Here is a 24,151-nt window from a genome sequence, read left to right as displayed (position 1 = left end):
GTCAGTTTGTTCAGATTTGCTCTCTGCCTCTCACACTTGCTGTACAACCTTGCAAGGAGGTTCAGATCCATAAATGGCCCACACAGTAATGACTAAACACCAAGTGGGGGTAGAAAAAAGCTCATCTTTATGTGCTGTGTGCTCCACTCCTATAGGACACCTCTACTCAGGCAGGAGTCTGGTCACTGCAAGTTGCTACAGTTCTGTGTGTACCATGTTTTGATAATACACAGAGAGTGTTTTATTGCAGTCAAATAATATCTTGAGCTCTCACAACAGCAAACTGCAGGAACTTCAAAGGGATTCCAGTCCAACTGGAACTGTCATTACAAAACAAATTTTAACTTTATTGTTAGCCAGACCACAAAGGGGCAGAGATGGTGCCAAAGTAAATGCTCTTGAAATCTCGCCTAAATATTACCTTTGAACAATTAATTGGTCTCCTGGAGACAAGGGGGAAAAAAAAAAAGAAAGAAAACAAAATAAAAGATTGACAATGGAATATATTGTTCTTGGATGTTGTAGCATGGATAAGCCATAGCTATATTGCACAAATCCCTGCCAAATTGATCATTAATTTCAACTAGTCTATAATTTCACACATTAGGCTAGGTGTTGTAAGCTGAAATTATGCTCACTTTATAGATTATATTTTCAGCTGGTCACAAAGAGGAGAATCTATTGCCTAAGAGAATATACTGAATTTGATATCCAGACGTTTAAGAAACTGTCATCACTGGGGCTAAGAGGTGAATTTCACTCATGAGCCATTTTGGGGCTAACACAAATCCCTGACATGTGTGCCCTTCATCAACCTGCCTCCTTCCAGCATCTTCCAAAGTGACAAGACATAGCACTGAATAGTCAGTTTAATGAACAGGGTAGGTAGGAAGCTAAGTGATAGTGAATAGATGGGGGCCTGACCCACATGAGGATTTAAATGTCTGGGGCCCCATACCCAACCATCAGAATCCCTTTGCCTAGATTGCTGTTTCTCCTCTCGCACCTTCTGCCTTCCAAAGTACCATATAGCTCAAGGCTCAGGCCAGACTTTGGTTCTGACTCTGTGCTATGGCCTGACTTCTCACATTTTGGAATGGTGCCTGCCTCCCCTGGGAGCTGGGCCATGATAAGCAAGGTCATACTGATAAGGTCCTTTGAGATCCTTATGTTATAGGGGCTTGGAAAGGCAAAGTGTCATTGATGGTGTCTGTTCTAGGTGCATCACTGGAGCTGCCAGAAACACACACAGTTTTCCCTCATAACTTCCTTTGCCAGGATATGCCCTATTGGACAAACTACATAAATAAGACTGCAAAAGTATCTTATTATAACAGAGCCTATTGCCCAGTGGCGGCCCAAGGGTGCTTGTCATTTCTGAAACTGATACATGTGATCTGAAAGGCTGCTTTTCATAACAAATCATCTTGGATGCTGTTTCCTGAAGAAGAGTCACATACAGGGGCTAGATAATTTAACAATTGGTCTGTTCTCTGTGACAGTTCATGTTTACTGTTGCCTTCCTAGAAAGGAGCTTAAAAGAAGCAACACATACCCACATACACATACACACATATGTGCACAACACAGTCTCACACATTTCCAAACACACACCACCACCCCAGAGAGGTGATGGGCACAGGGTGTGTGCTGACGCAGGAGAGGAACTGTCTACACATCTGCCTCTTGGCAGTGTCCTGCCTCCCTGCTCCTCAGCTACCCAGACACGCGGGTACGTGACAAAAAGCTTCCACTTAACTGACATGCATGATATCACACTGTAAATTCTGTCACATGGTTGTATAAGTCACTTATTTTTTAGTCTGCTGTGTTCTAGCATGTAGGGTCTCAAAATAGCACTCAAAAGAAAGTAGTCCTAAGATGTCCAGAATCGGAAGTTGTGAGAAATTACAGAAAGTTCTCCACTCAGGACAAGGATGGAAAGCAGAGTGTGGCCCTGGATGAGGAGGGCTGGCAGTGGACCTGGGCACACAACAGGAGTCACCTGTGGATGCCAGAGTAGGCTCTCTGCACAGAGTGGTGCTCACCAGGTCCCAGGGCAGCCCCAGGCTGTGGGGCCATGAGATCCCACTGGTGACCCTATAGTAAAATGCTGAAAGATGACTTAAGAGGATGCTGTGAATTTGATTTTTAAAAAACCACTTAGTATGTTTGTGTAAAACTTTTTTTTTTTTTTTTAATTGTGGAAAGATTATGGGATTTAGATTTAGAAGACTGGCTCCAAGCTACAAGTCTCTGACCCTCAGTATGGTGCATGTCTAGGTTTATAAAATGTGCTTTCCCCCCTAAAACTTCCAGGTTTGCTAAACACCAAATTTCCCTTTTCCAAGCAGATGTACTTAAGAATAATTTGATGGGTCTCACTAATTTTATTCTCTAATTTATTCTAAGACAAACATGAAAAAGAAAAAGGAGTCTATGTCCCAAAGGATCTCTGCACACTTCTTAGCATGTCACACCTTTGACAGGAAAAGCCAGCAGGGTCTGAAAGCCCAAACAAGCTCCACTCGGCCCTGCCTTTCCAGGCCTCTACCCCCACAGAGCTGGCAGCCAAGAGCAGCCAAACTGGCAGCATTTCTGGCCAGGCTCACAGACAAAGACTCTCAAATTAAAGGAATCCAGGTTTGCACCCTTTGGCTGCTCTGGTGCCTTTGCCATTTGTGGGGCTAAGGACACAGCACACCCACTGGGCCAGGCAAACAGATAGACCAGCCAGCAAGGAATGTGCCCCAGTGTCGACCAGCTTCAGTTTTCTCAGAAACAGAAATCTGGATTTTTTTGTGTGAAATATGCTGACCTTTAAATTCAATTAAAGGTAACACTTCTCATGGCCCAGTCAGTCCTCCCAGAGGACCCCAATTTGAGACCTGTCTTTGTGACTAGTTCTTACAGCACACATTTTATCCCCCGATGGCTCTTTAAAGGTCTTAGAATACCTGCCTTAAACCCTATCACAAAGGAGAAATATTGTAACCCAAGAAATTGTGGCAGGAAGGCTGATGCCAGAGGCCCAGGAATCCTGGCTCTGGAGCCAGATTTTCTCCCAACTTCAGCAAATAGGATGTGACCATTTACTCTCTTAGCTTTCAAGGACGTAGGTCAGTTATTATACAGAAATGACATGATGTGTTGTTAATTTGGGGGGAGAAAATCTTTAGATGTGAGAGGTGTTTTTGTCTCACTTGTGTTTTCCATAAACTTGTTTTTCAGTTAATTAAAAAGAGTCCTTTAGTCCATGTTCAACTTTGTATTTATACCCCACTGTAGATGAAGTAGTAGACGTGGCTTTCTTTCTTTTTTTTTTTCTTTTTTGTAGAGACAGAGTCTCACTGTACCGCCCTCAGGTAGGGTGCCATGATATCACACGGCTCACAGCAACCTCTAACTCTTGGGCTTATGTGATTCTCTTGCCTCAGCCTCCCAAGCAGCTGGGACTACAGGCGCCCGCCACAACGCCTGGCTATTTTCTTTTTTGTTGCAGTTTGGCCACAACTGGGTTGGAACCCGCCACCCTCGGCATATGGGGCCGGCGCCCTACTCACTGAGCCATAGGTGCCGCCCATAGATGTGGCTTTCAACATGCAACTATTCATCTTACACATGTCCAAAAACCTTGACATTATCAACAGAAGTTTTTCTAACTTTGAGTACAATAAGTTTTATACTGTAATAGAAAGAGGGTGGGTTTTTGGCATCAATAAACACAAACCTGCATTCTACACACATCATTTATTCTCTTTAGGCATTAGTTTCCTCATCTGTAAAACAGAAATAATAACGTGCCTAATAATAATAGTGCCTGCCTTCACACACTGATGTGACGATTAACTGAAACAATATGTAAATACCAGGATGCGGACAGTGGAAGCCTCACGTGTTGCTGTGGGGACGCAGAAGAGCAGGGCAACTTTGGAGAACAGAATGTCAATGTCTCGTGAAGCTAAAACTATACTTCACGTATCAACCAGCGATCCCATTCACAAGTATTTACCCAAGAGGAATAAAACCTGTGTCCACACAAACTCTGTGTGTGAGTATCCACAGCAGTGATGTTCAGATCATCCCCAAAGGAAACAACCCAGATGACCTTCAGGTGGTGCAGACGTAGGATGGGACGGGAACTGCTCCGCAATGAAAAGAAACCAACTACTGACGTGCCTAGGAACCTTAGAAGTGGAGTTAAGCCGTGGCTGTGCAAGGACACTGGACACACAGGAGTGGTATAGTAGGACACTGGACACACAGGAGTGGTATAGTAGGACGACACTGGACACACAGGAGTGGTATAGTAGGACACTGGACACACAGGAGTGGTATAGTAGGACACTGGACACACAGGAGTGGTATAGTAGGACACTGGCAATTTCAAAGGGGACAGGAGCCGAGTGATGAAAAATCAGCCATTTGCTACAATGTACACTATCAGACCTCACCACGACACAAAATATACATGTAATAAAAGTCAACTTGTGCTCCCTAAATCTATTTTGAAAAAAAGGCATTAGGCTAGGTGAAAGAAGTCGGCCACAAAAGATATATACTGAATGATTCCATTAAGTGATATTCTAGAAAAGGCAAATTTAATAGTGACCAAAGAAGGGGCAGTTTTCAGGGAGAGACTGACTGTAAAGGGGAGAAAATAGCTTTCTGTGGGTTTGGAGATATTCTGTCTTAGCTGTGGTGATGGTTATACCACTGTATACATTGCCAAAATGCATCAAATTGTACGCTAAAAGTGGGTGATTTTTATTTTAAATAAGTTATCCCTCATTAAAGCTGGGGGTTAAACCAAGCACAATGGCTGGTATCAAGTAAACATACACCGTAAATTGTCAACCCTCTTGCTGTTAATTGTCACTTAGAATTATAATCCTCTGTGGCTCGGCACCTGTAGCACAGTGGTTATGGCGCCAGCCACATACACCGAGGGTGGCAGGTTTGAACCCGGCCTCAGCCAGCTGAACAACAATGACAGCTGCAACAAAAAATGGCCAGGCATTGTGGTGGGCACCTGTGGTCCCAGCTACTTGGAAGGTTGAAGCAGGAGAATCACTTAAACCCAAGAGTTTGAGGCTGCTGTGAGCTGTGACATCACAGCGCTCTACTGAGGGTGACATAGTGAGACTCTGTCTCAAAAAAAAAAAAAAAAGTATCATAATCCTCTGCCGGTCTGTGTTACTGCTACCTGTCACTGAAGCCACACTGATCCTGGGTTTATGTGTTGCTTTTCTCCTTTAAGTATTTATGACATAAAACTGCCTTCCACTCTTTTTCTACTACTTATTTACCTTAAAAAAAAAAGTAGTGAGTCTTAATTAGCGTTTGTAAAGCACCTTGAGACACTTGGATAAAAAGTGATATAAGAGCGCCAGGAGTTGTTATTACTCCTTTGTTTTCCACTATACAAATAGTATAGTTCTTTGTTCACTCAGAGACTTTGGTAATAAAAAAATCTGTTTAATCTGAAAATGTAATTAAAAGGCCATCCAATGATTTATTTCTCATCTCCTCTTGTGCTGACAACTTACTACGTTAACATTTGCACACTTGTGCCAATGGGCTTCTAAATTCAGAGCTGAGAAGACAGAGCCCGCCCACTTCCACCAGCAGTTCTAGGTTCACCATACAGTCTCGGTACAGAGCTCAGGAAGGTGGGTTGTCCAGGTGCCTGGGCATGATCTTCGACAGGAAGGACAGAATGCTCAGCAGAAAGGAAGGAAAGGAACCCAGGGTGTGAGATAGAGATTTTAGGATCAAGTTGAGAAGAAGTGTGACACTCAACATTTATTAGCCTTGATAATTAATAATGTGTTTTTGTTTTGAGACAGGGCTCACTCTGCAGCTCAGGCAGGAGTGCAGTGGCATTGTCATAGCTTACTGCAGCCTCCAACTCCTGAGATCAAGTGATCCTTGGCTTCCCAAAGGAAGGATTATAGGCATGAGCCACGACACCCAGCCTAATGTTTTTAAGTTTTTAAGAGATGACAATTTGCAATAAGCTTATCAGTAGGTTCTTGAATAGCACATAGTGAAGACTTCTGGTACAGAGGGGCACACCCAAGTTGCATGGAGCAGAGAATAGAGAGTCATTTTCTGAGACAAGTAGATACTCCACTCTGGGGACTTCCTGGCTGGTTCTTGTTGGCTGTGGGTCTTGTATGGAGGTGGCACGAGAAGAGGCGTCTGTAACCCTTATTACAAACGCTTTCCTGGCTGGAGGCACATGGCTGGGAGAGCAGAGCAGAACTGAAGCAAGTTTCTCATGCTCTGCACTCTGAAACCCGAGATGACGCGGCCTCTTTCCTGCACAATAGTGTAGAGTGTTCAGTTGGTGTTATGACTTGTCTGGTTCCCACAGAGGGAGGAATCCTGCCAAATATTTGTAATCTGCGTTTAAGTATGCTATCAGGAAACCACACCCAGAAGCAAGTGCATGGCTGCATAATTACAATGATCTTGCTGAAGACCAGCTGGAAACGTGGGTCAGGGCTGGCTGGACCAAGCTGATGAGTGAACGTCAACGGGATCTCTGACACTCTGGCCATCATTTTCTGCAGCACACTTTCTCCTTAGGCTCTGGCAGGCCCGCATCTTTATTCAAACCCACAGTCTTTCTCTTGGTACATGTAGCCATTTAAAAAAAATATTTGTATCTATTTAAAGTATCTAGATAAATAGGTTCCTCAGGTTGGTTTGTGTTTATGTCATGGACCAAAATAAACTGTACTTATGTACAAGTGATCTTTTCTTTTCCTCTAAGTGAAGCGTTTTGGCGCATGTCCTATGAGAGCCCTGGGGAAAGCATACACTGTATTAATGCAGGTGACTTTAGAAATTGGGCTGCCCAGGGTTCAGGGCTGGTGCTGCTTTACGAAAGGGTTAAAACTATTTACTCTGTGGTACTGGTAAGATTATGAACTAAACAAATTCATGTATCATCCCAGGATACAATCATTTTTTTTTAAAGATTAAAATTAGTCAAGATTAAATTTATATTTATAGTTAGAGAACAGCTACCAGCAGTGCCATCTGTTGAAATATTGAAAAACTTCACTTCCTCCATCACAAATAATGTTTACTTCAAGTTAAGGAAGATAAAAATGTTTGGAATCACAGTAAGACGGGCGCTCCATCCTCAGTTTTAGGCAAAATCACGACTACGATATTCTGCAGGACAAGAGGAGGAACCCCATTTGGTAAAGCCCCGAGAGACATCCCGACCTACATCAGTAACCTCTCCTGGGTGGACTAACCTCCTCACTGGCACAAAATTTCTCCTGTAACAGAACGCCACAAAGCTCCTGCTTTATTTATCTCCTGTACACTGCTGAGGCCTGAACACGGGGAAGACAGTAAACAGCTGGGCAGCACCTGCTCCCCAGACTCTCAGGGCTGGAAGTGGCCCAGGCTCTGCCTCACAGGGGAGGAGGATGAGGCCCAGGTTCTAAGTCTGGGTCTTGCCTAAGATCAGGCAGGTGGTGAGTATCAAGGTCAGTACTTGCATTCAGGCCCCAGGTGTTCTGACTTTCAGCCCAGAACTCTTCCCATTGCATTCCAGGCCTCTTCTCAATGGTGTGTAGGGGTCAATTCAACTTAGTCCTGCTCAACAGCCAGCCGCGGAGCACCTCTGTGTTCCAGGACCAGGATGGACACAGGGAGAGAGCCATGAACACCATGGACAGGCTCTGACCCAGCCAGGTCCCGTGCTGGCGGCAGAGAGATACAAAAGGCAGGGTTGGCTGTGAGGTGGGGCTCTGTTTCCCGAAGTTTCTCCACAGACTGAAGGAGTGGGGGGCAGCCCTGCCCTCCAGCTTTCTGGGGGAGGAGCAGGTGTCTGTGCCCAGAGGCGAGGTCGGGTGTGGCTGGGGAGAGGTCAGCTGGGAGTGAGAGGGAGGAGTTCAGTGAGGGGGTCAAGGAGAACACAGGGTGCCAGATTGACTTCAGATTTCATTTTGAGTGAGACTGAAAGCCTGGGGAGGGTTTTCATGAGAGGTTAAGGTGGCCACACTTCATGTGAAAAGCGCTCCTCTGGCTGTTGTCTTGAGAATGGGCTGTGGGAAGGCAGGGTGGAGGCTGTGAGGCTGCTGTGGAAAAACCCACAGCGGGGAGGGTGGCAGCTTAGGATACGGGGGTGGTGAGGGCGCCAAGCCCTGTTGGAACCTGGATTCCATTCCAAAGGACGATGAGTGGACAATTTCTGATGGGTAAGATGTGGAGTGAGAGAGAGAGAGGGGAGTCAAGTTGATGCTAAGATTTGGGCAGCTCCTGTGGCTCAGTGGGTAGGGCGCTGGCCTCATATACTGAGGGTGGCAGGTTCGAACCTGGCCTCGGCCAGCTAAAACAGCAGTGGCAACCGTAAAAAATAGCCAGGCACTGTGGTGGGCACCTGTAGTCCCAGCTACTCGGGAGGCTGAGGCAAGAATCACTTAAACCCAAGAGTTGGAGGTTGCTGTGAGCTGTGATGCCACTATGTCTACTGAGGGCTACAAAGTGAAACTGTCTCAAAAAAAAAAGATTTTAGGGGTCCAGCAAAAATAATCATGCCACTTGCTGAGCACCTGCATGTGTCAGGTATATTACTTTTAACATTCTCAAAAACTCTGACAGGTAGGTATTGCCCCCATTATACAGATGAAAAAAGGTTCAGGAAAACCCAGTAGTTTTCTGCGGTCACATAGGAGGGGTGTGCCTAGTGGAAGCCAGGTCTGTCTCCAAAGCACTGTCCTTTCTCCTCCTTGGATCTGCCACCAGCAATCAAGTGACTCCAGTTCCTTCTACCTTCTAAGTCCTGTGTTTCCTCCTTACACCCTCTTGATTCTCTTCTGAAACCTGTCCATGTTCCTCAAAGTGCACCTTCAGTTGCTGGGACACAAATGCAATGCAGCTCTCATAAGGTCTCCATCTTTAAAGCCCCCAAAGGGGACTTTGCCTAGGGACTTTATACTCCGGCATGTCCTTCGGTTTATGTTAAAGACACTGCTGTCCTATCTTTAGTAGGGGCACTAAGGCAGGATGTAGTAGCAGTTCCATAAAGATAGCCAACACTTTGGAGGTTTATGCAGATTTCATTTGGGGGGAGGGAGTGCCTTTTCCAACTTCTGACACCTATTTGAGAATGCCAGTTTAAAAAAAATAACGCAGTTCTCTGCAAAACACCTAAGTTTTAGAAGGAAAACACATAACAAAACTTTAATATACTTTCATTTGCTCTAGAGAACATTAAAACTGACATTAGAGACAGTATATGTGTCCGATCACTGCTGTAAAGATCACTTTACTTTGAAATGGTCTTGTTATGAGAGCTGTGTTGAAAAATGATGTTCTGAAACTGTAACTTTTGTGCCATCATCAGCATTAGTAGCTTGTTACATGGGCACACAAATAGCTGGTCTTTTTTATCAAGCTTAGCTGTTGGTTGTGTCTGATACATACATATTTTCAACCCCTGTAGAGATGCAGGAAGAACGGCCTGCAGTGGGATCCCGTATTTCACACTTGGTTGGCTGCAATCACAGAAAGATTCATCGACCACTTCTCTCTTCCTCTCCCTCTGACTGCTCCACGCCCAATACTGGAAACACGAGCCAAGAGAGCCCATAAAATTACTTAAGTATAGGCCTTTAAAACTACCTTGCAATGAATACTTAAAAGCTTTCACTAGCTATTCTCTGAATGACCTGTCTCATGATTAATGTCATCTAGTGATGTAGCAATCAAGGACACTCCCCTGAATCACTAGCAGTGTAGAACTGAAATAGAGATACTGAGTTAAAAACTACACCCACCTCTTTGAATCAGATAACATTTGTGTCTTTTGACATAAAACACTGGCTATTAGGAGTAAATATGCTCCTGGCAACCCAGCACAGGTAAACTTGAAACTCCAGGGTGAAGACCATCACTCACTGACACACAAATTTTCTCTCTTTCGCTTTTGTGTCCCCTAAGGATTTCACTTCCCAGGGTTTTGTCCAAGTTGCCTTTCCATTATTTATGATTCTGATCTGAGGGGTGTCTCAGCACAGGTTTTATATACTGTAGAATCATCCAAAGGGGCACTTCATAAATAACTTATGAAAAGGGTAATAAAGAAGAGCCATTATCTCCTTAACTGGCTTAATCTTAAATGAATATTCAAACTGGCTTTTGACTAGGTCGGAATACATATAGGCAATACACAAAGCATGATCACCAAGTCAAAAAGATTGCTCTTGTCAATCAAAATAAAACTGGGCACACATTTAGACAAATGCATTGAGCACTGTTTCTTTTAAAGAACTCATCTTGGAAGTCTAACATTACCTACATCATTCATTCAAAAGATGTCTGGAGTGTCTCTCTGGGAACTGCCTTAACAGTGAGTCTGCACGTCACTTAGAAAATCAGTTTTAAATGGAATAGTTACAGTATTTTTAAACTTGTTTTGCCTTAGCAGCTTCATCAAAGCATATAATTACCGTACAATAAAGAGGAATCTTTGTTCCTGTGTAAGTATCGAGTCCTTTACGTCTGGCTACCTTTAACAATTTCTCTTTAACGCTGGTTTTATGCTATTCTGATTACAAGGACTTCAGTACAGTTTCCTTCACATTTCTTGTGCTTTGGGGATTGTTGAGCTTCTTAGAACTCATGAAATTTGAACACACTTTTCAGTCACTGCTTCTTCAAATATCTTTTCTGTCCTCTCTTCTTTTATGGAGACTCCAATTACATGTACATTAAGGTACTTGAAATTGTCTCCAAGGACTGATTCTCTGTTCATCTTTAAAAAATTTTTTTCTGTCTTTTGTTTTGGACAGTCCCAATTGCTATTTCTTAAAGTTCACCAAACTTTTCTTTTGCAATGTCCAATATGCCATAAATTCCATCCAATATAATTTTTAGGCCAGATATTATGGATTTCATTTCTGTAAGTTTGATTTGAGTGCCCTCTTTATGTTTTCCTTCTATTTAATTTTCTCAACACATGAAAGAGTTCAAAAATTGGTATAACATCTCTGCCAGTAATTCTAACATCTGTGTCAGTTCTGAGTTGGTCTTGAGTAGTTCTTTTCCTCTTCCTTCAGGGATAAATCTTCCTCCTTCTTTGTAAATTTGGTAATTTTTGATTGTATGCCATAAATTGTGAAATTTATCCTGTGGGACAATAGATACTTTTTTATTCTTACATATACCCTTGGACTTTGTTCTGGGACACAGTTAAGTTGCTTAGAAGCCGTGTGCTCCTTTTGGGTTTTCCTCTTCTGATTTATTAGGCAGGTGTGGAGCAGTGTCTAATGTAAAACTAATAAATCTCTACTATAGAGGCAAGACCCTTCTGAAGTAAGACCCTTAACTGTAACCAATGCCCTGTGGATTTTGATCTTTTCCTGGTTGGCTGGTGGGAACAGGCCACATTCCCAGCCCTGGGTGAACGTTCAGTTCTCTTCCCTTTAATCCTTTTGGATGGCTCTTCACCAGCCCAAGGTAGCTTGCTCACATGCACATGCTGGTGAGCGCTCTCCTGACTACCCCAGGGACCTCTGTGTATCTCCACAGCAATCTGTACAATTCTGTCCTATTCTCCTCCCCTGTCTTCCTCCTGTGAACTGATCTCTCTTTGTCTCTGCCTGATGCCACCTCTGTGCTGTACCTTGTCCACTCTCCCAGCAGTGAACTGGGCCAAGTGCAGGGCTCACCTTGTGTTTCCTGTATCTCAGAGATTACTCCCCTCTGTTGCCTGATAGCCCATGTACTGAAAATAAGATATCCATATATTTTGTGTTTTTTGTTTTTGTCTCCTTTCAGGCAGGATGGCAATTTGTCTTGGCTGGAAGTGAATTTCTTCCATGCTTAGTCTTTTTTATCTCTCAATGTGGCCATCAACTTGATGAGGGTTGCCTTTGTATCACTTTTGCTTGTTTCATAAAAAAAATTTTTTTTTTCTAAGAACATAGTATGTCTTTATATTTTGAAGTCTAGTTTTTTTTTTTTTTTATTGTTGGGGATTCATTGAGGGTACAATAAGCCAGGTTACACTGATTGCAATTGTTAGGTAAAGTCCCTCTTGCAATCATGTCTTGCCCCCATAAAGTGTGACACACACCAAGGCCCCACCCCCCCATAAAAATTTTTTAAAATGGCAAAGAATAAAGCTGTTACTAGCATGGTTTCTAGTTTGTTTTCCCTCTTATCATTTGCTTAGCATGTATCACATATCCCCCATGGAGGCTGTTTTATGTGCATTGTCTCATTTTAATCTTTATAATAACTTTACAATGTAAAAACTATTATTCCCATTTTATGTATGAGGAAATGGAAACCTGGAGAGTGGAGTTAACTTGCGCGATGTTATATAGCTAGTAGGTAATAGGGCTGAGAGATGTTGGTATAACATAAAACTATGTTTCTACAATCCCAAAGCTAGTGTTTTATTCACTACACATCTGCGTGCACTAAAGAGAAATTCTTGGACCACAAAAAGTATGTTGGAACAATGGTGGCTTTACTAAAACACATCTATGAACAGCACATTCTCTGATAACTTGAGAAAGGATAATGATAACAATTACTTGATTTCATTGATTTTAAAATGCCACTGACCGTAAGAGGTACAACTGTTTTGTCTATACCTAAAAGAGAGAAAAATTTGCCCAGTAAACCAAAGTACAGTGTTTTATACACCATCAATTTTAGGATGAATTTCAATTTAGGGGTTGTTAAGAAATGAAAAGATTTGCATGTTAAAATCAGTAAAATGGTACAGTTTCATTTATTGGGTACCTATTATATACCAATATTGTATTTGATTTTTCCAACAACCCTAAAAAGTAGGCATTACAGCCTACTTTTACAGATGTAGAAATTGAGACTTAGAGAGGTAGGTGACATGTCCAAGGCCATATAGCTAGTAAATGGTAGTGCCAGGTTTTGATATTTCTTATCTGCATGTTAAAAAATCATTCCTATTATACTAAAACCTAACACACGTTTTGTAATGGCATCGTAGGCCCATGTGTGTGCACATACACATGTATCTGCACAAGTGTGTTCCTGTGAGCTCCTAGAATTAGATATGCTTTAGTAGGATGGTAAGAGGTAGAAACAGGATTAGTGAATGTTGGTCGAATTAAGTTCCTCATCTTCCCACTAAACAATGCCATGAATGTTACATAAATGTAGAAAAGTCTTAAAAAGTTTTTTATAGTGGCAACAAAATAATTTTAAAACTGGGACATGTAGGCTGGATGTGATGGCTCCCACCTGTAATCCTGGAACTCTGGGAGATGGAGGCAGGTGGATCACCTAAGTTCAGCAGTTTGAGATCAGTCCGAGCAAGAGAGAAACCTCATCTCTACTAAAAATAGAGAAAAGTAGCCAGGTGTTGTGGTGAGCATGTGTAGTACCAGCTACTTAGGAGGCTGAGGCAAGAGGATCACTTAAGCCCAAGAGTTGAGGTTGCTGTGAGTTATGATGCCACCGCACTCTACCCATGGTGACACAGTGAGACTCTTTCTCAAAAAATAAATGAACAAAGAGATAAGTAAAATTAGGACATGCATCTGTTCAAATGAAAAATATCTATTGCTTTTTTCACAAGATGGCGCCGAAAGCGAAGAAGGAAGCTCCTGCCCCTCCCAAAGCGGAAGCCAAAGCAAAGGCATTGAAGGCCAAGAAGGCAGTGCTAAAAGGCATCCACAGCCACAAAAAAAAGAAGATCCGTACATCACCCACCTTCCGGCGGCCAAAGACTCTGAGACTCCGGAGGCAGCCCAAATATCCTCGGAAGAGCGCCCCCAGGAGAAACAAGCTTGACCACTATGCCATCATCAAGTTCCCCCTGACCACGGAGTCTGCCATGAAGAAGATAGAAGACAACAACACACTTGTGTTCATTGTGGATGTCAAAGCTAACAAGCACCAGATCAAACAGGCTGTGAAGAAGCTTTATGACATTGATGTGGCCAAGGTCAACACCCTGATCAGGCCTGATGGTGAGAAGAAGGCATATGTTCGACTGGCTCCTGATTATGTTGCTTTGGATGTTGCCAACAAAATTGGGATCATCTAAACCAAGTCCAGCTGGCCAATTCTAAATACATAACTTTTCACCATAAAAAAAAAAAAAGAAAAAGAAAAATATCTATTGCTTTTATCAATTACTACCTAGTTTGAGAGCACAGGACTCAAGGCAAACTCTGCTTTCTGAGCGTAACTGTCTACTGCTCTTAGAATAGGGACTGCCACTCAACAGTACTGTAGAGGAGGATGCCATTCAAGTACAACTTCTTTTTGTTTTCTTGTTAATTTTGTATAAAAAACATTCATTCTTCTATGAGCAACATTTTTATTTTTTATTTATTTTATTTTAGAGTCTTACTTTGTTGCCCTTCATAGAGTGCCGTGGTGTCACAGCTCACAGCAAACTCAAACTCACAGGCTAGAGTGCTTCTCTTGCCTCAGCCTCCTAAGTAGCTGGGACTACAGGCACTTGCCACAACACTCGACTGTTTTTAGAGACAGGGTCTTGCTCAGGCTCAGGCTGGTCTTGAACCTGTGAGCTCAGGCAATCCACCTGCCTTGGTCTCCCTGAGTGCTAGGATTATAGGTATGAGCCACCGTGTCCGGCCTTTGAGCAACCTTTTTTAAAAAACAACCTTTCCTGAGAGTAAAAGTGAGAGGCTGGTCACATACTCTGACAACTGCAGTGCAGAGTCACACATCCAGGACTGCTCATCTACTAGAATCACTGCCTCTCTGGGCAATAGTGAAGAGTCAGGCTGCTGCTCAGGGTCCTCATTTCTGATAAAAGTTTTCACCTCCACAGTGAGTTAATAATAAATGAATGTCTGAGCCTTCTGTACGAATTCTGAACCAATGAACAGCTTTGAAATAGTTCGAGGACTCACATCAGTAATACCCTTTATAAAAGTATAGATATCTTAATGCAAAGACTGCTATAATCTGGGCCTAGCAATGCAATTTCTCTAATAGGAATAGTTCAATTACATGTCTTAGTTCAGAAGAGTGAGCAGTGATGGTGACATGTAAGCCACAGCTTTTCTTTCTTTTTTTTTTTTTTTTTATCTTTTTGAGACAGAGTCTCACTGTCACCCTGGGTAGAGTGCCCTGGGGTAGAGTGCCGTGGTGTCACAGCTCACAGCAACCTTAAACTCTTGGGCTCAAGCAATTCTCTTGCCTCACTCTCTCTGGTAGCTGGGACTACAGGCACCTGCCACAACACTTGGCTGGTTTTTCTATTTTTAGTAGAGATAGGGGTCTTGCTTTGTTCAGGCTGGTCATGAACTGCTGGACTCAGGCAATCCACCTTGGCCTCTCAGAGTGCTAGGATTACAGGTATGAGACACCACGCCCATCCATCCACCGCTTTTCTTAACATGGGATATTGGTAGTCATGGAGCCTTTCTCTTGGAGTCACAGACAATGTCTAACACTCTTTTCTTGACATTAACACGCACAGCCATGACAAATGGAGTTTGGAAGTAGCTCTTGGCAGAATCCCTGAGGTTGCAAGCAGGAGATGTGTGCTCTTCCCTGTAAGGTCCCTATGCTTAGGGACCCTTCCCTGTCAACTGTCAGTGAGATTCTGGCACTTCCTCTTCTGAATCCCATGTGTTCTTTTCCTAACTCAAACTTAGACCTTGGAACCTAGTGACTCAGCCCTGAGAACAAACGGTACTAATATGAAGCCTGTGGCTCTCTAAGCAAACTAAACCTGACTGGAAAACTCACGTATTTTCTGTCTTTCTTTTTCAAAGTCAAAAGCTTGATGACAAAAACAATGAGAAGACCATGTGGACCAGCTTTTTTTTTTTTTTTTTTTTTTTTCAGTTTTTGGCTGGGGCCGGGTTTGAACCTACCACCTCTGGTATATGGGGTCAGCGCCCTACTCCTTGAGCCACAGTCGCCACCCAGATAATTTTTGTTTGTTTGTTTGTTTTGCAGTTTTTGGCCAGGGTCGGGCTTGAACCCACCACCCCCAGTATATGGGGCTGGTGCCCTACTCTTTGAGCCACAGGTGCCGCCCTAGACCAGCTTTGATGATGAAGCTGCAGGCAGACACATAGAGAGAAATGGGACATATAACACAAATACAGAGGAAATGATGAGGAACAGAAAAGTAGGAGGCAGAAATGAAAACACGCAGAAGAGGGTGATTCTGGTTCAGTGCTCTAGGGTTCCTAATGTTTTAAACAAAAAGAAAATAACTGTAATGAAATGTAATGAGCCCCTTTGACATTGAGGAAGTGATAGCTCAGGCCTGGCCTTCTAGTGCACACCTGTAATCTGTGACTTGCAGAGGAAAATTTCCCGAAAAGAGCAGTCCTCCCTGAGCTCAGGTCAGGCCAGTCCCCTGGTTTGCTGCTCTGGAATGGGTCACGCGTTGCTAATCCTTGTAAAACCAGCTAAAGAACAATCCCACCCTGAGAATTTTCTTCTGTTTGTTGCTAATTCTGGCTACTTTAGTTGCTTTGTTTCTCCTCCACTTAAATAAATATTCCTCAAGTTGACATGCCAAATCCTTTTTTTTTGGAATAACAGAAGGTTTAACACGTGTACGTACATTTGGGGAGCACATCTACAGATTACTGACAGCTTCACAGACATCTTTTCTTTTTCTCCTCAAGATAAGCTAAGGGAAGAAGGGAGTTATTATGGCCATTTCACAGATGCTAAAAGTGAGACTCAGAGGAGTTAAAAGGTGACTTGATCCAAGTTATATAACTAGTAGTTGGAAGATGCAGAAGTGAAGTCCGGGATTATTCCTGATGCCAAACAAGTCCACTGCCTTCCACACCAGTGCAGCTTCATCTCCAAAAGAAGAGAAGTCATGCGTGGTTGGAGGAATAGTGGTTACAATAAAGAGACTCAGATTTAATCTTCTTTGGGGTCATATAGAAAAGAACAAGTATTTAGTCTGTGGTTCTGAATTTATGAGGTAAATAACGGCATTTTTAAACATCCACCTTTGAAAGATGGAAATGATAATTATTAGCCGGCAGGGCCGCAGTAGGAAGGCAACAGGCCAGCACAGGGCAGCCTGTCATGTGTGACCTAAGACTGTGGCAGCTGTGGGCTACGTAAGCCTAAGTGCTACAGGTCCACATACTTAAGAGGCTGTAATTCCTACATACTACTCATGGGGTGTCATTAACACCTCTGAAGACCGTCTCTTGTGTTTTGATAGCAGATGTCCCTCTAACTCTTACGGAGCCCCAGGGTAGCACACTCGGCACCCTCTGCATGGGGCTGGCTGTGGAAGCTCCCCACCTAAGCCAGACCCTGGTAATGCCAATAAAGCATTTTGGGAAGCTGGATCAATAATTAAGGTGGCCAACTCATCTATGTTCACCCAGGACTTTCCCAGTGTCAGTATTAGAAGTCCTATGTCCCAAGAACCTTCAGTTCTGTTCAGAGTGGGAGAGCTGGACACCGTTTCAATCACAGAGATTGAATTAGTATCAAAACAACAACAACAATAACAACAAAAACCCAAATCTATTTCTTTTTAGCTATTTCTTAACAGAAAACAATGCAAAAACCTTGGACTGCTAAAACCATATGTTCTAAACCAGTGATTCTCAAAGTGTGGTCCCCAGGTGAGGCTAGCAGCATCAGCAACATCTGGGAACTTGTTAGAAAAACAAATCTGGTGGCACCACATCACACCTTATGAGTCACAAACTGTGGGGATGAGGCCTAGGAATCTGTTTTGTTTGCTTTGTTTTTTGCATGAGGGTCTCTCTCTGACACCTCAGCTATAGTGCGATGGGGTCATTTTCGTAGCTCACTGAAATCTCGAACTCCTGGGCTGAAGTAATCCTCCTACCTCATCTTCCTAGGTAGCTGGGCCTCTGGGCACACATCAGCACACCCTGCTAATTTTTAAATTTTTTGTATAGAGGGGTCTTGCTACTACTCAGTATAGTCTCAACTGATCTGCCTGCTCCCAGCCTCTCAAAGTGTTGGGATTACAGGTATGAGCCACTGTGGCCAGCCAGAAATCTGGGTTCTAACAAGCCCTTGGGGTGATTATGATGCTCAAGTTTGAGAACCGCTGGTCTGAACCGTAAGTAGAAGTTAAACCAGATGCTAAGTAGAATTAAAATGATGAAAATTCACGAGAGAAAACTTTTTCCCTTTGTCCATTATCTCTTAACTTCCATGACTGATGGCTCAAATTGAATAGGGCAAACACCACGATGGCACTTCCTGCTCCCTCGTTCCACAGGAATCCAGTATGACTCGGAGACTATCAAGTGTAAAGTGCCTCCAGAAGGTAGCACGCTGACAAGAAAGGCGTCTTCTGGGGGAGATCATCCATATTACATCACTGGCGGCCACATGTGAGTGCTGTTTATGCATGTGTTCTCTGCGAGGACAATGAGGGACTCCTCCCAGTCTCTGAACGCCAGAATCTAGTTTCCTCTCCTCAGCTGGCGCTCCGGGGCCTGACTCCAGGAATAACAGCCTCCTGGGGAGATTAAAGCGCTGGCAAGCACAGTTTATCTTGGTGAATGTATACTCCAGCTCTGTGTATATGTGCACGTATACATACACTGCAGTATTTATATTTCCTGTGCATGTCCAGTATTACTGGAGATGAACAAGGAAGGGATAGGCCACACCTATGAAGATGAGACTTGAGGCTTTTGAAATGCAAACTTGGTTTCCCTGAACTGTCCTCTGCCCCTGTGTGGTATAAATTCACATGCACACATCTCAGGCAAAACACCTTCCCTCCCTGCAGACAAGGTCAGCAGTCTTCTGTTTCCAGAAGAGTGGCGTATTTTATGGTGCCTTCTTTTATCTGTAGAGATTTTGCTTATTAGAAAAATACATAGAATCACTGATCTCTTTGATAAGGAAATGAAATGGCCAGATGAGCTGACTCAGGACTGTTGCCTTAAGTCAAGTCCACACAGGTGACACTGAAGTGAAAAACAATGGGTGCCCAGCCTGGCACTGAGACAGGCCCATGCAGGTGCCCCCAGCTTTCAGGTGGAGATGCTGTCTCCTAGTTTCCTCTTTTTTTTCCTTTGGTAGGGGTGCATATTTCCTCAGGAAGGAGCCGATAAGTCCCTCCTTTGCCTTATGAGTGTGTTCTTGTTCCCTGGCCAAATAAAAATTCTAAAAGTCTTCTGAACAGGCAGTGCCGCTAGGATTCATAGCACGTGTTCTCAACAACCTACAACCACTGGGTGATTAAAAGCCGCCACCACCACTTTCATGCAAAGCTGAATGGGTGGCTTGGACCTTTATAAAATGTTATAAACACATATACACTCTTAAAGGCTCCACCTGCTTGACACGATCTCTCAGTCCCTGTGCGTGACTGAACAGCACCCTCCCCGCCATGTGAAATGAGAGAGGCTGCTCTGCGTGCTGTCAGCGTGGCATTCCTCTCCTGGGCTGGGCAACCGGTCAGAGAATAAGCAGAAGACAGAAGAAGAGCTGGGCAAACGAACCTGCAGGTTTATGTTTTGAGAATGGAAAGAAATGAGAAAAATGAAGATGGCGTAGAGAAAAAAACAGAAGGGGGGGGGAAGGGAGGGGGAGGAGGGACTTAGAGACGGTAAGGCCTGGAGCAGCCAGGAGGAGCTCCTCAGGAGGGACTGGCCTCAGGGGTGATGCAGGGAGCCAGGGAGGACGTGGTCTTTAGGAGGGCTGCTAAACCTAAGAAATGACCATGGATATAAGAGCTTATGAGGATACATGTTCATCCTCTGATAGTTCTGAGTGTGGGTAGGGCTGGTCCTTAGGGGATCTGGGGAGAGTGTGTCCCCTTGCCTTTGCCAATGTTCAGAGGCCGCAGCACCCCTTGGCTCCTGGCCCCTTCCTCACATCACTCTGATCCTATTCCGTCCTTGTTTCTCCTTCTCCTTTGCTGCCCTCCTGTTAGAAGGACCCACCCAGATCATCCAAGACTATCTCCTCAGGTCAAGATCCTTAAGTTGATCCCATGTGCAAAGTCTCTGTTATGTAAGGTGACACAGTCACTGGTTATGGGATTAGGGCGAGGACATCCTTGAGGAGAGGGGACTATTACTGGTGTCCCCTTCTCTCTTCCAGCTTCCTTCTATTCAGAGACATTAGCACCTCAGTGGTACTCTCCAAGCTCAGGTACCAGCCAAGAAATGATTATATACTTGTGTGAAAAATCTGCAAAAATGAAGTATTTTTGCATTCTTTTCCTACAAGGGAAGCCACTCAAATGCATGAACTTCCACAAAAACTGGGTCTATCCCTGCTTACCCATTTTGTCCATCTGTTGAAAGACTCTCAGTTAGAAGCTACCATTTAATTAAGTATCTTGCATTTACTAACATGGCAGAAATATTATAACGTCTAGAGGTGCAGGAAAAGGAAAATTTCCTTAAGGAAAAGTCTGCATGTGCCTTCAGATTTGTGTATGAGAAAACTTTTCACTTTCATTCTCAACTACTCTTTGAAAGGTTTTATTTTTATTCTGAATTTCTTTATTACACTTGTAGGAAAAAATCCACAATCCCTTAACTCCATTTTCATACAGTCACAAAATCATCAGAAGATCATGAACATTGCTGATCAGATTAAGTGTGGAGCTCCCGAGTGCCACTTAAAGCAGGGAGAAGGGAGAGCCTGGGGTAGTTTCATAACTCCCAGACATTAGTTTCTGTAAATTATTAGTTTCTCTCTTGGGGGGCAAAGCAGACCTATGGTTATCTGGTTACTAGTCACTCTGAACTGGGTCAGAAGCTGCAGAGGAAGGATTCCATGTCACATTTAAAATTCTTATTGGTGGCTAAGAAAGGATGACCTGAAGCCTGGCTGGATGTCAGGGACACTAACTTGAGAGAAAAACGGTAACAGAGGGCAACAGCATCTGCTTTTGGTGTCTCGTAGGTTCAACTCTTTATCTGATGTGTGTCTACATGACAAGCAGAAGAGAAGATCCTGGGTCCAGCATAGCTTGTGTTGTCCCAGGACACCAGGCTGAGCAACAGTTCACCAGGTACAGAGGTCCCAAGACTCAAACTCATCCATCCAGGCTCTGGAAATCTGAAACCTCCCTTTACTTTAAAAGATAATTGACAAAAAGCAGCAGAAGTCAAGGAGAGGGGCCAGTCCTTACTTATCCTATTCATAAATCATGATAGCAAAGCACAAAATCCCAAGAGGAAGCCAGCTCATGCTATGATATGCCAGGGTAACAGACCAGGGCGTCCTGTAAGTTGGGTTCTGGAAGCTTTAGGTAATCAACTATATATCAGCCAGATATCCCCTCCCCCTGCCTATAGGGCATACCTTTCTCAACTCATTCCCCTGTTCACTTTTCCCTTTCTCCCTTCCCTTATGGGGAGTGCATCACTCGGTCTAAAGGGATAAACTATATTTGTGTTAAGTTCTGGTTTATAATTAACCAACACACCCCCATTCTTCATATAAGTTATATTTGTTATTTAAAAATACAGATTACCTTTCTTTCATTATTGAATGTTTCACTATGCATATACAATGTTTTCTTCCCACTGAAAATGAAATAAAAATGACAGAAATTCTGTCTTTCAGCCTCAGTATGTCTACAGTGTGCCTCTTCCCCACCTGGTTAAATACTGCCTGCTGATGTGTTTTCAGAGCATACCACATCTACTAGACACTCTCTCCCATTCATCAACAGAGCAACTTCATTCTTTAATTAGGGCAATGTTTCCATTTAAAGACAAGTCTGTTCAATTGAGAAAATGTATATTCAAATTTCTGACAGTATTATCTTGGCCTTTGACAACAAAATTAAAAATAAAATAATTCATACATTTTATTTTCTTACCATAGGCTACAAATCTAAAAGCACTGGGGCAGAGGTCTTATTACTTTCAAATTACATATAAATATTAGTTATAAGTAATGAATTTATTTATAAATCAATTTCTTCCTTTCCATACCTCTATAAATGTGTCTTCCATTTCCGCAAGTTTAAATTACTTAGAACTATGATGATGGTCATGACAGATAATTTCATTTGGGGCAGAACTTAAATGTTCTGATTGAAAGAGAAACAGTTCTTTCAAAGTAGCTAAAAGCCAATTCACAACATATGAGTTTGCCTTTTTCAGGCAGACATGATGTTATAAAATGTCAGCTATCCAAGATTTTTGAGATGGGGGTGTAAGAGATTCTTCTTAAATGACGAATCGTTCTCTTGGGTATTACTGGACTTGAAACCAGAATGCCCCCTTTACGGCCAGAAAGAGTGGGAGAAAGGCTCTACACGCAATGTGGTCAAAGCTATTTTCTCAGTGATGCCTGACACAATCTCGTGTTTTGACAGCAGTAGGTTGAATCTGACTTTGTGTAAAGGTGCAGCTTAACTAAAGCACCAATGGAGATCCTTTAAGAGAATTAAAGATGTTTATTTAGAGTGATGGGTACTTCCTGTATGGCTCTGCAGTTGTGGAGTCAGGGCAAAGAGCTGCTGGAAGAACCCGGACTAAAACATTACAGTGCCTTCTACTCTTTCAAACAAAATCTTGATTACAAATACCCTTTGCCCACTCCACAGCTTAATGTGCTGATAGCAGCAATCCTGGTTACGTTTTATCATTTCACTGTGGGGTGAGAATAGTTAGGAAGGTAGAGAAAGAGTGCTAAAAGGGCAGCCCTGGGGAGGCCTTAAGAGCTTCTGGGGAAAGGTTTCTGCAGGTATCTAGGCTATGGCTTTGGAGCCATGAGCACTCAAGGTCTTAGAGCTAAAGAACACTGAATGACAGATAATCACACTGCCTCATTGCCCTTTTGGTGACCCTAACCTCAATCTGGGGGAAATCACTTCTCTGTGAAAGATAACTATGGTCTCTGTGACAACTCCACCCCAGTCCATGCTAAGAAGTGAAGACAATCAATTGTGTTGACTTACGATTGTGGGTTTTTTGTTCCAGATCACTATCTGTAGAGTTCCTAATGCAGTTGGACTCAAGCCCATATATGCAAACGTAAGCTGAAGTGCTAAACAAAATCCATGCCCTGAGTTACAGCTGCAGCAGTACATTCTGGTTAAGGAAGCTGAAATCTTTCTAAAGCAGAATGTGGAGAGTACATTTGTAGTGGGTTGTGTTGGTGGTGGTCAACTCTTCTGTAAAATGACAGAGCTGGTGGCCACACCAGGTACAGGGCACAACAGGGAAAACTGAGCTGGAGCACAGGGGTGTGTTCATTTTGTTTCCGCTCGCTCTTTCTTTCCCTTTCCCTCCTTCCCTCTGGCTCTCTTTTTTCCTCAGGGAAAGCAGATGTTTTAACTGATAGTTTGCAAATATTCCTAAGGCAGGCAGTTGTTACCTGATTTCACCTTTACTATCTCTAGTCCCACCCTAAAGTGATATTACAACACATCTAAACATGTTTTGTCATACCAAAGAGGAGTCTGTAGCTCAACCAGTTACAGGGTTTCATTCAAAAGATTTTTTTTTTAAGTTGCTTTGTATATTGCTTTTTCTTTACTGGGTGGAAGTCCATTCAAAGATATTTCATATAAAGAAACAGACTGGTGGGAATGCAAACTAATAGCCTCTTTGGAAAAAAGTATGGCAAATCCTCAAAGAACTCAAAGAAGACCTTCCATTTAATCCTACAATCCCATTACTAGGTATCTACCCAGAATAAAAGAAATCATTTTACCCTAAGGACATATGCATTAGAATGTTGACTGCAGCTCAATTCACAATCACCAAGTACCCATCAATTTACGAATGGATTAACAAACTGTGGTGTATGTATACCACAGAATACGAATCAATCCAAGTACCCATCAATTTACGAATGGATTAACAAACTGTGGTGTATGTATACCACAGAATACGATTCAGCCATAAGAAGGATAAAGACTTTACATTTTTTATATTAACCTAGATGGAGTTGGAGAATATTCTCTTTAGTAAAGTAACACAAGAATGAAAAACAAGTGTCCAATGTACTCAATACTAATATGAAGCCAGTAGACGAACAAATACACACCCACACAAGAGAAAAACACAATTAAAATGAAGTTGGGAGCAGAGGGGTGGAGGGAAGGGGGAGAGGGGAGGAGGGAGGAGGATTGGTGTGCTCTTACCTAACAGGCACAATATGGGGATATACAGCACACCTCCTGGGT

General features: G+C 43.0%; 2 protein-coding genes across 3 annotated transcripts in view; one reads left to right on the top strand and one right to left on the bottom strand.

Moving 5' to 3' along the window:
- GMDS (GDP-mannose 4,6-dehydratase) overlaps positions 1-24,151 on the bottom strand; it is a 657,290-nt gene that overhangs the window by 55,433 nt on the left and 577,706 nt on the right. The window lies entirely within an intron of this gene.
- LOC128593551 (60S ribosomal protein L23a-like) lies at positions 13,593-14,140 on the top strand. Its single transcript, XM_053601625.1, has one exon. The coding sequence runs from the start codon at positions 13,601-13,603 to the stop codon at positions 14,069-14,071; it is 471 nt and encodes a 156-aa protein (XP_053457600.1). The 5' UTR covers positions 13,593-13,600; the 3' UTR covers positions 14,072-14,140.

The sequence above is a fragment of the Nycticebus coucang genome, chromosome 9 (assembly GCF_027406575.1).
Source record: "Nycticebus coucang isolate mNycCou1 chromosome 9, mNycCou1.pri, whole genome shotgun sequence".
NCBI classification, from domain to species: domain Eukaryota; kingdom Metazoa; phylum Chordata; class Mammalia; order Primates; family Lorisidae; genus Nycticebus; species Nycticebus coucang.
The sequence above is the reverse complement of the archived record's forward strand: the minus strand, read 5'-3'. Positions and strand labels throughout refer to the sequence as shown.

Excerpts from the sequence above, each read along its gene's own strand:
- LOC128593551 (XM_053601625.1), top strand. The coding sequence starts at position 13,601 with ATGGCGCCGAAAGCGAAGAAGGAAGCTCCTGCCCCTCCCAAAGCGGAA.